General features: G+C 42.3%; 1 protein-coding gene across 1 annotated transcript in view; it reads right to left on the bottom strand.

The window, feature by feature from the left end:
- LOC143294321 (complexin-like) overlaps window positions 1–15000 on the bottom strand; it is a 98780-nt gene that overhangs the window by 1098 nt on the left and 82682 nt on the right. Inside the window, exon 3 of the mRNA XM_076605766.1 lies at window positions 8076–8239. Coding sequence (XP_076461881.1) covers window positions 8076–8239 — 164 coding nt within the window. The remainder of the gene's footprint in view (window positions 1–8075; window positions 8240–15000) is intronic.

The raw sequence follows: 15000 nt of genomic DNA, 5'->3' as shown, positions 1-15000 counted from the left end.
AGCAGAGTAGTGAAATTTGGCATGTATGCAACACATAAACACACACACACACACACACACACACACACACACACACACACACACACACACACACACACACACACACACACACACACACACACACACACACACACACACACACACACACTACATTGTCATTAGCAAAACAAATCCGATAAAACATCACCATTACTTCACTCCATGTCTGATTGGGGAAAGGAGTCTAACTTTGAACAAAGAGAATTGTGTAGTATACCTACCCCCCAAAAAACAAATACGTTCTTCGGACGTTTCAATTATCATCTGTGCTCCTTAAATACACATTTCAAGCACATACAGTGCAACGCACACAGCTGTGTGTGTGTGTGTGTGTGTGTGTGTGTGTGTGTGTGTGTGTGTGTGTGTGTGTGTGTGTGTGTGTGTGTGTGTGTGTGTGTGTGTGTTTGTGTGTGTGTGTGTGTGTGTGTGTGTGTGTGTGTGTGTGTGTGTGTGTGTGTGTGTGTGTGTGTGTGTGTGTGTGACTGCATGATCATTTTAAGCCGTTACGTTCTGTTTGGAAATGTTTGTTAGGAATGTTACTCAAAAATAAAATCAATATCATTATTTGAAATGCGTCAAGAATTTGTGAGGTTCGTCCGTCCAGTAAGCAGCCCAGTCAGAGGTTTTCAAAACAACGAAAAGCAGACCCTGTAAAGTACGCATTCGTAAATATGTCTTATCTGGTGGATCTTCTTTGACTTGCAAAAACATACAAATGGGAGAATAAGACTAGGGAGAGAATAGCATTGAAAGAGATGGGGTAGGGGACAGAGAGAGAGAGAGAGAGAGAGAGAGAGAGAGAGAGAGTGAGAGAGAGAGACAGAGAGAGACAGACAGACAGAGACTGAGACAGAGAGAGAAAGAGAGAGACAGATACATGAACAGAGAGACAGAGAGGCACAGACACAGAGAGAGACGCAGAAAGACACACTGAACACTGAACACTGAACACTTTAATGTCAATAGCTTTACAGCCCTAATGACATGGGGGTTCATAATACAAATAACAACATGCATCAATAGTAATAATATTGATGAAAACCAAAGCCAAAACGAAATCAATCAATCTGTGCAACAAAGTGCAGTTCGACCATCCATTCAAAGTAATGGCATGTAGTGAGAAATAAAAACAAAAACATATATAAATGTATAACATAAATATTTTCCATATGAGAATGACAACACAGATTTCACTTTTCACAATGAGCAACACCTGATACTATTTTATTATTGTTGAGTTTTTTTCGTCGCATGTTATTTGCTTCTGCAATATATTTTGCAAGTGACTGTAGTGAAGTTTCCTGATTTAGATTAAGCACTCCAAAAATATCTTCATTCTTTGCTGAATTTGTTTTATTTGTTTTCAGACACAGACACACAGAGACAGAAGACAGATAGAAAGGGAGAGAGATCTGACCCCACCCCTTTCTCTTTCATCTCCCTCCTCCCTACCTCCTCCCTACCTCCTCCCCCACACTACGAAAAAATCAGGCAAACAAAAAAACAAAACAAACAAACAACCCCTCCAAAAAAACAACAACAACAACCCAAAATACACAAACAAAACACAAAATAACCCCACAAACAAACAACCAAACCAAACCAAACGGACTCCTCCACCAACTATAGAGATCAACCCTTCATCCCTCCTACACCCCTACACCCCTCCGCCCTCCCTCCACCTTCCCCGCAACCTCCACCACCTCTCCTCTCCTCCCTCCTCACTCATCCACCCTCACCGACAGGGCAGGAAGGAATCGGTCCACCAACAATACAGATTCCCCCTCCACCCCACCCCCACACCCCCAACACCCCCCATCACTGCCACCCCCCACAAACCCATATCCCCAACCTTACCACCAACCAAGGAAAACGAACCGATTTAACAATGGGTTATCAGAAGCGATCTTTGCGCTTAATTGAGTTTGCTTAACGTTAAGAAGACCTGTTGACCTTGGTCAAGAGACGCAAGCTCAAATGGTATGGCCATGTCATGAGATCATCAGGGCTTGCCAAGACATTCCTGCAGGGCACAGTGCAAGGAGGGAGAAGGAGAGGCAGACAGAGGAAGAGATGGGAGGACAACATCCCAGAATGGACGGGCTTGAGGTTGAGCGATACAATCAGGAGGTCAGAAAACCGAGAGGATTGGAGGATCCTGGTTGCCAGATCACCTGTGGTGCCCCAACGGTCCACAAGACTACGGGATAGGTGAAGGTGAAGGTGAACGTTAAGAATTTTCAACGTTGATTCTATACAATTCGGCTATTCCAGCGCTGCTCGGACCAGTTATGTAACCCAGCCAAGTTCTCTCTCTCTCTCTCTCTCTCTCTCTCTGTGTGTCTGTCTGTCTGTCTGTCTGTCTCTCTCTCCCATCTCTCTTTCTTCCTCTCCACCACTTTCTCTCTCTCTCTCTCCCCACTATACAACGAAACAGAATTAAACGATGGAGTATTGATTTTGGAAGAATGTTTGCTGCAGGTTGTGCAAGATAAGGATGTGTATGTTATTGTTTGTGGTGATTTGAATGCACGTACAGGTTGTGAGCAGACCAAAAGTGAAGATATGGGTATCAATGTTTTTGATCTGGATTGGGAAAATGTGAAGGGAGATTCACGTTGTTCAAAGGATGTTACTACAAATAATTTTGGGAAATCCCTGTTGGACTTTTGCTTTTTGTTTGAACTTGTAATTTTGAATGGTTATTGTAATGGGGATCGAGATGGCGATTTTACTTTTGTTTCTACCCAAGGATGTAGTGTCATTGATTATTTTCTTGTTTCTGACTGCTTATTAGATAGTTGTAATTTATGTATTGGTGATAGTTTATTTTCATGGCATCTGCCAGTCGAATTGTCCTACATAAATAGATTAAGTACTGAAAAAGAATCTGACTCAATTCAAAAAGGAGAAGAAAGGATAGTGTGGTCTGAGGAAAATGTGCATGTATATAAGGATGAGTTGGACAGTTGTCAGTTTAAGGAGTGTTTACAGAATGCTTATAACATGTTAAATGTTGATGTTAATGCCTGTGTCAAATTGTTTTCATGTGCATTGTATGGAGCAGCTGCATGTATGATTCGAACAGTTGGTAGAGGACAGAAGAAATGTAATGATTGGTTTGATGATGAGTGTAAGAGGAAGAAAAGACTGGTCAGAGGCCTTCTTAAAAGTTTCCAGAGATGTAAAACTGAAGAGAATAAAAGAGTACGTAAAGAAACATTTGTAAAGGAAAGGAAGGAATATGTTTATTTGAAGAGAAGAAAGAAACGTGAATTTGAGGAGCTAAGGTTACAGAAATTAAAATCATCAATCAAAGATTCAAATCTGTTTTGGGCAACAGTAAGATCTGTAAATAGAAAGGCATTTGTTTATAATAATATTAGTGCTCAGCAATGGTATGACCATTTTTCTAGTGTATTTGTAGGTAATGCTAATACTGAAACAGAAGATGAGGTAGTAGAGGAGGTTGGTGATTTTGAAGAACCTTGTTTTAATGACCCAATTAGCAGGCAAGAAGTAATTGATAGCATAAACAATTTAAAACCAGGTAAAAGTGCAGGCCCAGATAAAATATTGAGTGAAATGTTAAAGCAGGCAAATACAGATATTGTTGATTTTCTGGTGCTTTTATTTAACAGATGTTTCAATGATGGAATCTTTCCAACAGATTGGGCAAAATCGATTATCATACCTATTCACAAAAAGGGAGACCCAAATATTCCAGATAATTACCGTGGAGTTGCACTTACAAGTATCATTAGTAAAGTTTACACTTACATTTTAAATAGAAGATTAACTAAATGGGCTGAACGAGAAGAAAAGATTATTGAAGAGCAAGCTGGATTTCGATCAGGTTACAGCACCATTGACCACATTTTCACATTGTATGCAATTGTACAAACACATTTATTAAAAAATAGAAAATTGTATGTTGCTTTTGTAGATTTTCAGAAGGCCTTCGACTCTGTGAATCGAAATAGTTTATGGAATGTGTTACGTAAAACTGGTGTTGATGGTAAGCTTTATATGGCACTGCGTGGTGTATATGATGCAGTTTTAGCGTGTGTACGTGAGAAGGGTGTATATTCAGATGTATTTGAGTGCCCACGTGGCGTAAAACAAGGATGTCTGTTGAGCCCTATGATGTTTTCGTTCTTTATTAATGCACTGGCAGGAGAGATAACGAAAAAAGGAAGACATGGGATTCAAATGATCCCTGGGGCTGTTGAACTGTTTCTCATGTTATTTGCAGATGATGTAATTCTTTTGTCTGACACGGCCATAGGACTTCAAAATCAGCTGAACATATTAAAGCAAGAAGCAGATAGATTATTTTTAAAAGTTAATCTTGAGAAAACAAATGTAGTTGTGTTTAGAAAAGGTGGTTACTTATCTAGATATGAAAAATGGCACTATGGAACTGATGAAGTGAAGGTAACTAATGCTTATAAGTATCTTGGTATGATTTTTACAACTAAGCTGAGTTTGACAAGGACAGTAGCAGAAATTTGTAGAAAGGGGAAGAAGGGGGTTATAGAAATCTTAAGGTGTTTACGTAAGTTAGGCTCGATAGATTCATATATATTTTGGAAACTTTTTGATACTCAAATAGAACCAATGATAACATACAGTGCCGAAATTTGGGGACTTTCTGATAACAATGATTTAGAAAAAGTACATACATTAGCTATTAAACGTTTTTTAAATGTTCCATTACATGCTTCAAATACTGTATTATATGGAGAAAGTGGTAGATACCCATTATACATTAAATCATGTGTGAAATGTATAAAATATTGGTTAAAATTAATAAGGTTACCCACATCGAGATTATGTAAGCAGGCGTATGAAATGTTAGTAAATGAACATGAGAGAGGGAAGGAAAACTGGGTATATTTTGTAAAGAAGACATTAACTGTAAATGGATTTGGGATTGTGTGGATGTGTCAGGGAGTTGGATGTGTAGAAGGATTTGTTTCAGAATTCAAAGATAGGCTAATTGCTTCATATAAACAGAATTGGCACGGTAAAATGGAAAGCACTGAGAAATATAGATGGTTTTATAGTTTTAAAAGTATATTTCAAACAGAAAAATATATCACAGTCGTGACAAACAAGTGGCACCGAACAAGTCTCGCCAGATTTAGAACGAGAACGATTGGTTTGAATGCTTATGAAAAGTGGTTTCAGACTGAGCCCTCGTTACTCTCCCCTTGTCCGATGTGCGGGCATTCAAGGGAGGATGAGTTACATTTTTTGTTTAGTTGTAAAGCTTATGACGATATTCGAGAAAAATGTGTTGTATTTAAAACAAATTCAGCAAAGTATGAAGATATTTTTGGAGTGCTTAATTTAAATCAGGAAACTTCACTACAGTCACTTGCAAAATATATTGCAGAAGCGAATAACATGCGACGAAAAAAAACTCAACAATAATAAAATAGTATCAGGTGTTGCTCAGTGTGAAAAGTGAAATTTGTGTTGTCACTCTCATATGGAAAATATTATGTTATACATTTATATATGTTTTTGTTTTTATTTCTCTCTACATGCCATTACTTTGAATGGATGGTCGAACTGCACTTTGTTGCACAGATTGATTGATTTCGTTTTGGTTTTGGTTTTCATCAATATTATTACTATTGATGCATGCTGTTATTTGTATTATGAACCCCCATGTCATTAGGGCTGTAAAGCTATTGACATTAAAGTGTTCAGTGTTCAGTGTTCAGTGTTCTCTCCCCCTCTCTTTCTATGGCCAAAGCATTTAACAACAGAAAGGAAAAAGAAAGCGCTACCAGAGTGATTGAGGTCTTTGTTTATGAATAGTGATCAAAAGGCAATGTCTTATCAATATAGATCATCGCTGAACATTTTTACCGGATCAATTATTGTCGCTTGGTCATTTATTTATAATCATTTATTATTTTTGAATCAAAACTGACCCACAAAAAAAAGCGTTTACACGTTACTTCTGAAACGGTGACTGCCGTCAACGTTGCTTACACAGAAGACAGAAAATTGAACCTGCGTTGTTTCATTTGTTGTTTTTTCTTTCTTTCTTTTTTATTTATTTTTTACTTACCTGTTTTGTTGTTTCCGTATTTCATGCATTAATTATTTTTCGATTTTTACCCCCCCCCCTCCCCCCTTGGCATGAAAGCCAAATAGGCTATTGTCAATACGGAATTTTCCCTACATTCCAGTTTCATTTCTCTCGTTTTCCATCCGCTATGTCGTTACCTCTATTTTTCTTTCTCTCTCTCTTTCTCTATTTCTCTCTCTCTCCCTCTCTCCACCTATACCTTTCTCTCCTCCAGTCTCTGTCTCTCCCACTCTCTCTCCTCTCCCCCATTATCTCTCTCTCCTCTCTCCACCCCCTACCCCCTCTTTCTCTCTCGGCCAACCCCTCTCTCCTGTAACGAGCCCCACTCCCTCTCTCCCTCTCTCTGCTCCCTCCTCTCTCTCTCTCTCTCGCCGAATCCCTCTCTCCCCACTCTATCTGCCCCCCCACCCCATCTCTCTTTCTTGCCCACCCCCTCTCTTCCTGTAACACTTGTCCTCCTCCTCCCACTCCACCTTTTCTTCCCTTGCTGACCATACAAAACCAAGCTAAGCCCAGCCCAGCCAATCCAAGCCAGGCCAAGCCTAGCCTAGCCTAGCCAACCCAACCACAGCCGAGCCGAACAAACCCAAGCCAACCCAACCCTAGCTAACCTTAGCCAACCCAACCCAAACCAAGCTAAGCCAACCCAATGCTAGCCAACCCAACCCTAGCCAAGCCAAGCCAAGCCAAGCCAACCCTACCCAACCCAAGTCAACCCATCCCAACCCAGCCTATCCAAAGCCAAGCCAAGCCTAGCCAACCCAACCCAACCCAAGCCGAGCACAGCCGAGCCGAGCCGAGCCAAGCCAACTCAACCCTAGCCAACCCAACCCAACCCAACCCATCCAATCCCAACCCAACCTAACCCAAGCCAAGCCAAGCCAAGCCAAGCCATCCCAACCCAACCTAACCCAACCCATCCCATCCCATTCCAACCCAACCTAACCCAACCCAACCCAAACCAACCCATCCGATCCCAACCCAACCCAAGCCAACCCAACCCATCCCAACCCAACCTAACCCAAGCCAACCCAACCCATCCCATCCCATCCCAACCCAACCCAACCCATCCCAACCTAACCCAGCCTAACCCAACCCAACTCAACCCAACCTAACCTAACCTAACCCAACCGAACCCAACCCAACCCAACCCATCCCATCCCATCCCAACCCAACCCAACCCATCCCATCCCAACCCATCCCAACCCAACCCATCCCATCCCAACCCAACCCAACCTAACTCAACCCAACCCAACCTAACCCAACCCAACCCATCCCAACCCAACCCATCCCAACCCAACCCAACCCAACCCAACCCAACCCAACCCAACCCATCCCATCCCAACCCAACCCAACCTAACCCAACCCAACCTAACCCATCCCAACCTAACCCAACCCAACCTAACCCAACCCAACCCATCACATCCCATCCCAACCCATCCCAACCTAACCCAACCCATCCCAACCCATCCCATCGCAACCCAACCTAACCCAACCCAACCCAACCCAAGCCAACCCAACCCAACCCAACCCAACCCAACCCAACCCAACCGAACCCAACCCAACCCAACCCATCCCAACCCAACCCAACCTAACCCAACCCAACCCAACCCATCCCAACCCAACCCATCCACAACCTAACCCATCCCAACGCAACCCAACCCATCCCAACCCAACCCATCCCATCCCAACCTAACCCAACCCATCCCATCCCAACCCAACTTATCCCATCTCCAACCCAACCTAACCCAACCCATCCCAACCTAACCCAACCCAACCCATCCCAACCCAACCTAACCCAACCCAACCCTACCTACCCCAACCCAACCCAACCCAACCCAACCCAACCGAACCTAACCCAACCTAACCCAACCCATCCACAACCTAACCCAAGCCGCATTGGGATCACTTCTTTTCCCCCCCTCACCTTGTCCCGGATGCTCTGACGCATGGTTTCCCGCTCCTCCTCCATCTTGCGGTGTTTCTCCTTCCGCTTCTCCTCCATCTCCCTGCGCGCCTCCACCACTTCCGGGTCCTCGCCTTCCGCCGTGGCAGCGGAAGTCCCGTCTCCTTCCTTGTCCCCCAGAGCTCCTGTCATCACAGAGAGTGGTGGTGGTGGTGGAGGTACAGGGAGGGAGGGAGCAGGGAGGGAGGGAGGGAGGCGGAGGTGTGTGTTTGTTGGGCGTGTGTGGCTTGTGTGTTTTTTTTCGTGGTTGTTTTTTTTGGTATGAGTGTGTGCGTGTGTGTGTGTGTGTGTGGGGGGGGGGGGGTGGGTAGGCTTTGTTTGGTTTTGGTTTGGTTTTGGTTTTGGTTTATGTGTGTGTGTGTGTGTGTGTGTGTGTGTGTGTGTGTGTGTCTTTCTCTCTCTCTCTGTGTGTGTGTGTGTGTGTGTGTGTGTGTGTGTGTGTGTGTGTGTGTGTTGATTATAAAAAAAAAGGTGATGATGATGATGATGATGGTCATGATGATGATGTTGTTGCTGCTGCTGCTGCTTATAATAGTACTGATAATGATATCAACAACAACACCAATAACAACAGCAGCAACAACAACTACAATGGTAGTAATTGTTTTGATGAAAGATATTGATAATGATGATACTACTACTAAAACTACTACTATTGAAAACATCAACAGCAATTACTTATCACGTCAACAATAATGATAATGATGATGATCATGATGATGATGATAATGACGACGAATCATTCTCAACACGCTGGACTCTTTTCCTTCACATATTTCATGCAATGCGCGCAAACACCACACATACGCGCGCACGCACATAAACACACACACACACACACAGCCACAAGCACACACACACACACACACACACACACACACACACACACACACACACACACACACACACACACACACACTTCACAATATAGCTAATGTGACAAAATATACATTATGACAAGATTGATTTCAAACCCATTCATCGTTGGAATAGCACACAAAGTTTCAAAGTCTTGGTGCAGTGAACTAAAACTACGTCTTCATTTTATGTTTTGAAAGTTTAAAGATTTTATTTCTGGAAGAACCAAGTGTACTACAAGACTGCAGCGTGGAAAGTGAAGCAGACAGGTTCTGCAGAAGAGACCCATCAAAATAGCGATAGGAGAGAGAGAGAGAGAGAGAGAGAGAGAGAGAGAGAGAGAGAGAGAGAGAGAGAGAGAGAGAGAGAGAGAGAGTTTTGAAGCGTGGGTGCCAAAAAACAACAATATTTGTAGTTTCTTCTTCTTCTTCTTCTTCTTTCTTTCTTTCTTCTTCTTCTATTATCTTTAAATCTACTTCATTCGTTCGTTCATGTATTTTTTCTGTCTTTTCGTTTTTCTTTTCTTTCTTGCTCATCTCCCCACATCTCTCTCTCCCTGCCTCTCTCTCATGTTTGTTCCCACCGTATTTGGTCCTGTTGACATTTAATACGGCTGTGATTTGTTGCATGTCCATGTACACACCCCTTCATGAGGGGCTATGGCCTATTAATCAATACATCATTTGCATTCGCATCCCATCGTATTCATTCCTTTATTACGTTTTGTTATGCGAAAAAGAATTATGTTGACGCATTCATTGTGTGTGTATATGTGTGTGTGTGTGTGTGTGTGTGTGTGTGTGTGTGTGTGTGTGTGTGTGTGTGCGTGCGCGCGCGCGCGCGCGCGCGTGTGTGTGTAGTCACATTTTGGTGTGTGTATGTAACATAGATATAATGTTTTATGTCAACAAGAGCGTTTTTGTAAAGCACCTAGAGCAGATATCTGGATAGTGTGCTATATAAGTATCCATTATTATTATTATTATTATCATTATTATTATTCATCAATGGCATAAGGACCCAGGGCCAATGATATCTAAGTGTCAAAGTCCCTCAGTCTCTATCTCTCCCTGTCTCTGTCTATCTCTCTCTCTTCCTCCGTCCTCTTTCTCCTCCTCCTCCTCCTCCTTGTCCTTTCCCTCATCACAACCTTCATCACTTCACTCCAAGCGTAACTTGATCATTTGGAGTCAACAAGCCAAGGCTTGTGGTAAATAATCCGATAGCAGACTGTGGAATTCAGTCAGGATCAATTTCTGATTGGCCGAATCAACTTTTAATCATGCGGAATTTGTAATCTTACACGCCTGTGCAAACATCCTCTTCTTTCTTCTTGCTCAACCCACCTCTGTTCATCTTCGTGTTCGTTGTTCGGGAGCGTGCTAGTGAATAATCATTACGTCTTTTTTGCGTTTTTTTTTTTTTGCGTTATTTTAAATTAAAAAGAAAAAAGAAAAAAAAAGGACGGCAATACAAGGGCATCCAGGAGTCATGACCTCGGTACGGCCCGGCCCCCTTAGAGTGTAAGGAGTTTCAGGGTCGAAACACTGGACTGAGGGGGGCTTCTTCTCTGAAGACATTGTACGGTCCAGCTCTCCCTAGAGTTTCTTATCACTCACAGCCTTGTGAGCTCTTTATGTGCATGCAGGTATCCGAAATCAGTTGATACCTAAGGCAATTTTGAATCCAAAATCAGTCTTTAATTGTTTGGAATTTGTTGAAAATAGGGAGGAGAGTGTATGAATAGGGAAATTCGTCAAAATTAAAAAGAGCATTTTGGATTAGCAAGATGGTAATTATGATCGTTGTTTATCTGTTTTTATCACCAATTTCATTGTTTTGATTGCTGTTTACATAAGAATTTTCATGTATAATACCAATGATGTTACTTTACAGCCTCTTTGCCCAAACAGGGGTCAATGTAAGGATGAAAAATTCTTGATTTTTTAAATTCTAGAGCAGTATGTGTAGCGATTTTTTTCTCTTCTCTTAACAAACAGGATACAGCGCTATACCAGTACTAACATCATCATCATCACCCTCATCATCATCATTAGCATTAGCATCGAGTTAAAAATGGCAACGTGCAGTATTAGTAGCAGAAGTCGTAACAGTAGGAGTAAGAGCAGCTTCAACGGCAGCGATGAGAGCATCAGTTGCAATAGAAGCAGCAGCAACAGTAGCATTAGCAAAAGCTGTAAGACTAGCAAAAGTTCTACGAATAGTTTATGTCGCAGCGGCATACTCAATACAGACGGAGTGATGGCCTAGAGGTAAAGTGTCCGTCAAGGAAGTGAGAAAATCTGAGCGCGCTGGTTCGAATCACGGCTCAGCCACCGATATTTTCTCCCCCTCCACTAAACCTTGAGTGGTGGTCTGGACGCTAGTCATTCGGATGAGACGATAAACCGAGGTCCCGTGTGCAGCATGCACTTAGCGCACGTAAAAGAACTCACGGCAATAAAAGGGTTGTTCCTGGCAAAATTCTGTAGAAAAATCCACTTCGATAGGAAAAACAAATAAAACTGCACGCAGGAAAAAAAAAAAATACAAAAAAATGGTGGCACTGTAGTGTAGTGAAGCGCTCTCCCTGGGGAAAGCAGTCCTAATTTCACACAGAGAAATCTGTTGTGACAAAAAGAGAAGTACAATACATCATTGCTTGGTCATGCTGCACACAGGACAGGTGGAAGAATGGTTTAGACGCTCATCTGCCAGTAAAGAGTTCGTGAGGGTTTAGGTTCAAATCCCGGCCTCGCCCTTTCTCCTAAGTTTGACAGGAAAGTCAAACTGAGCGCCTAGTCATTCGGGTGTGACGATAAACCGAGGTACTATGTACAGCACACACTTAGCGCACTGAAACAGAACCCATGGCAACGAGAGCGTTGTCCTCTGGCAACATTCTTTAGAAGAAATCCACTCAGCACAAATATATGTACATGCACTCAAAGCCTAAGTAAGCGCGTTCAGTTATGCTGCTAGTCAAACATTTGCCTAGCAGATGAAGCGAAGCGTATATGGATTTGTCCGAGCGCAGTGACGCGTCCTTGGAAAACTGAAGCTGAAACTGTAAACTGGTGGTGCTGCCGACATTTTAGCGTTAGCTGTTTTCTTGCATGGTGTGTGTTATCGTTATACTCGTCAACATAAGTTTCTTGTTATCGATTAAATGACGGATCCACAGATTGCTGTTGTGAGAGAACACACACACACACACACACACACACACACACACACACACACACACACACACACACACACAACACACACACAACACACACACACACACACACACACACACACACACACACACACACACACACAACACACACACACACACACACAACACCCCCTCCCCCACACACACACAACACACACACACACACACACACACACACACACACACAACACACACACGCATGTGTTTGTGTTATATGAGTGGGTATGTGTGTGAAATGAAGTGGATGTGGCTCAGGGATTAGTTTGGAGTCTCTCATCGGACATTGACGCATGCTAATCTAAAGAGAACACACACACACACACACACACACACACACACACACACACAACACACACACACACACACAAACACACACACACACACACACACACACACACACACACACAACACACACACACACACACACCACACACACACACACACACACACACACACAACACACACACACACAACACACACACACACACACACACACACACACACACACACACACACACACGCATGTGCTTGTGTTATATCAGTGGGTATGTGTGTGAAATGAAGTGGATGTGGCGCAGGGTTTAGTTTGGGGTCTGTCATCGGACATTGACGCATGCTAATCTGAAGAGAACACACACACACACACACACACACACACACACACACACACACACACACACACACACACACACACACAACACACACACACACGCACACAACACACACACACACACACACACACAACACACACACACACACACACACACACACACACACACACACACACACACACACGCATGTGTTTGTGTTATATGAGTGGGTATGTGTGTGAAATGAAGTGGATGTGGCGCAGGGAATAGTTTGGAGTCTGTCATCGGACATTGACGCATGCCAATCTGAAGAGAACACACACACACACACACACACACACACACACACACACACACAACACACACACACACACACACACACACACACAACACACACACACACACACACATACACACACAACACACACACACACACACACACACACACACACACACACACACACGCATGTGTTTGTGTTATATCAGTGGGTATGTGTGTGAAATGAAGTGGATGTGGCGCAGGGAATAGTTTGGAGTCTGTCATCGGACATTGATGCATGCTAATCTGAAGAGAACACACACACACACACACACACACACACACACACACACACACACACACACACACACAACACACACACACACACACACACACAACACACACACACACACACACACACACACACATACACACACAACACACACACACACACACACACACACACACAACACACACACACACAACACACACACACACACACACACACACAACCTTGCCTTAACATCGCATGTATGCAAACTAATGGAAAAAAATGTTCTAAAAAGACTTGTTCATTATTGTGAGAAGCATAGTGTAATTCCTGTAAACCAAGCTGGCTTCAGAAAAGGTAGATCCTCCACAGAACATCTAGTCAAACTGACTACACAGGTAAAGCAACAGTTTGCAAGGCGAAAAAACGTACTAGCGACTTTTTTTGATGTGAAAAAAGCATACGACCAAGTGTGGCACGCTCGACTTTTATATAAACTGAAAAATATCGGTATCACAGGCAACATGTATGATTATATTAGAAGTTTCTTATCAGATAGATTTATACAAGTAAGAATAGGAAACACCTACTCAAACCCCAGACAATTACATATGGGGTTACCACAAGGATCAGTAATTTCGCCAATTTTATTCAATATATTATTAGCAGATCTACCTAACAAGCTAGCTAAAGATACAGTCTTGGTTCAATTTGCTGATGACATTTGTTTATGGATGAAGGTGACAATGAAAAATAAAACGCCTACTAGGACACTGAATTACATAAAGAAAATATACCAGCGGGAACTTGATAAAATCAGCAACTTTATGACGGAAAATGGCTTATCATTGTCCTTAGAAAAAACAAATATGATGCTATTTAACACAGGATCAGACCCAGAAAAGCTCCCTATGTTTACAATAAATGGTTCTATCATCAGATATACACAATATGTTAAATTTTTGGGAGTTTATATTTCTTCAAAGCTTTCGTGGAATTATCATATTGACTATATACTAAACAAAGCAAGAAAAGGTCTAAATTTCCTTAAAATAATTTGTAAACAGCACTGGGGGCAAGATACCAAAGCGTTGATATCTCTCGCAACCTCTCTCGTACGTTCACGCTTGACATACGCTCAAGAGGTATTTTTCAGTGCTCCACTGCATTTGTTAAAGAAGCTGCAAAGCATCGATTGTAAGGCTTATAAACTTGCTCTAGGTGTGCCCATTCTTACATCAAATTTAGGGACCTACAGAGAAGCAGGTGTTTTATCTCTTGATGAACAAAGGAAAGCTTCAGCCGCGAAATTCGTTATCAAATCTTTAGCATATGAAACCTTTTCAAAAGAAGAAGTTAATTTAAGTTCACAAAAAGATTTTGCTAAACGAGCTAAGACGATACAGTCTATGACATCCATCAATACATTTGCATCAGATATCATTAGTGCTACGGAATCAAGAGACAAGCAAATTGCAAAAATACCTACTTTTTCACCAGTCCCTGAATGGGAGCAGTGTAAAGCTACCTTTGACATGGATTATACAGATTTATCCAAGAACCAGTCACCATTTTTGTTAAAACCTGAAGTGCTCTCCCATATAGAAAATCAATATTCTAATTATCTAAAAATATACACAGACGGATCTGTTCTAGAAGATGGTAATTCAGGAGCGGCTTTTGTAATT

This window comes from Babylonia areolata, chromosome 19 (assembly GCF_041734735.1).
Source record: "Babylonia areolata isolate BAREFJ2019XMU chromosome 19, ASM4173473v1, whole genome shotgun sequence".
NCBI lineage: Eukaryota > Metazoa > Mollusca > Gastropoda > Neogastropoda > Buccinidae > Babylonia > Babylonia areolata.
The sequence above is the reverse complement of the archived record's forward strand: the minus strand, read 5'-3'. Positions and strand labels throughout refer to the sequence as shown.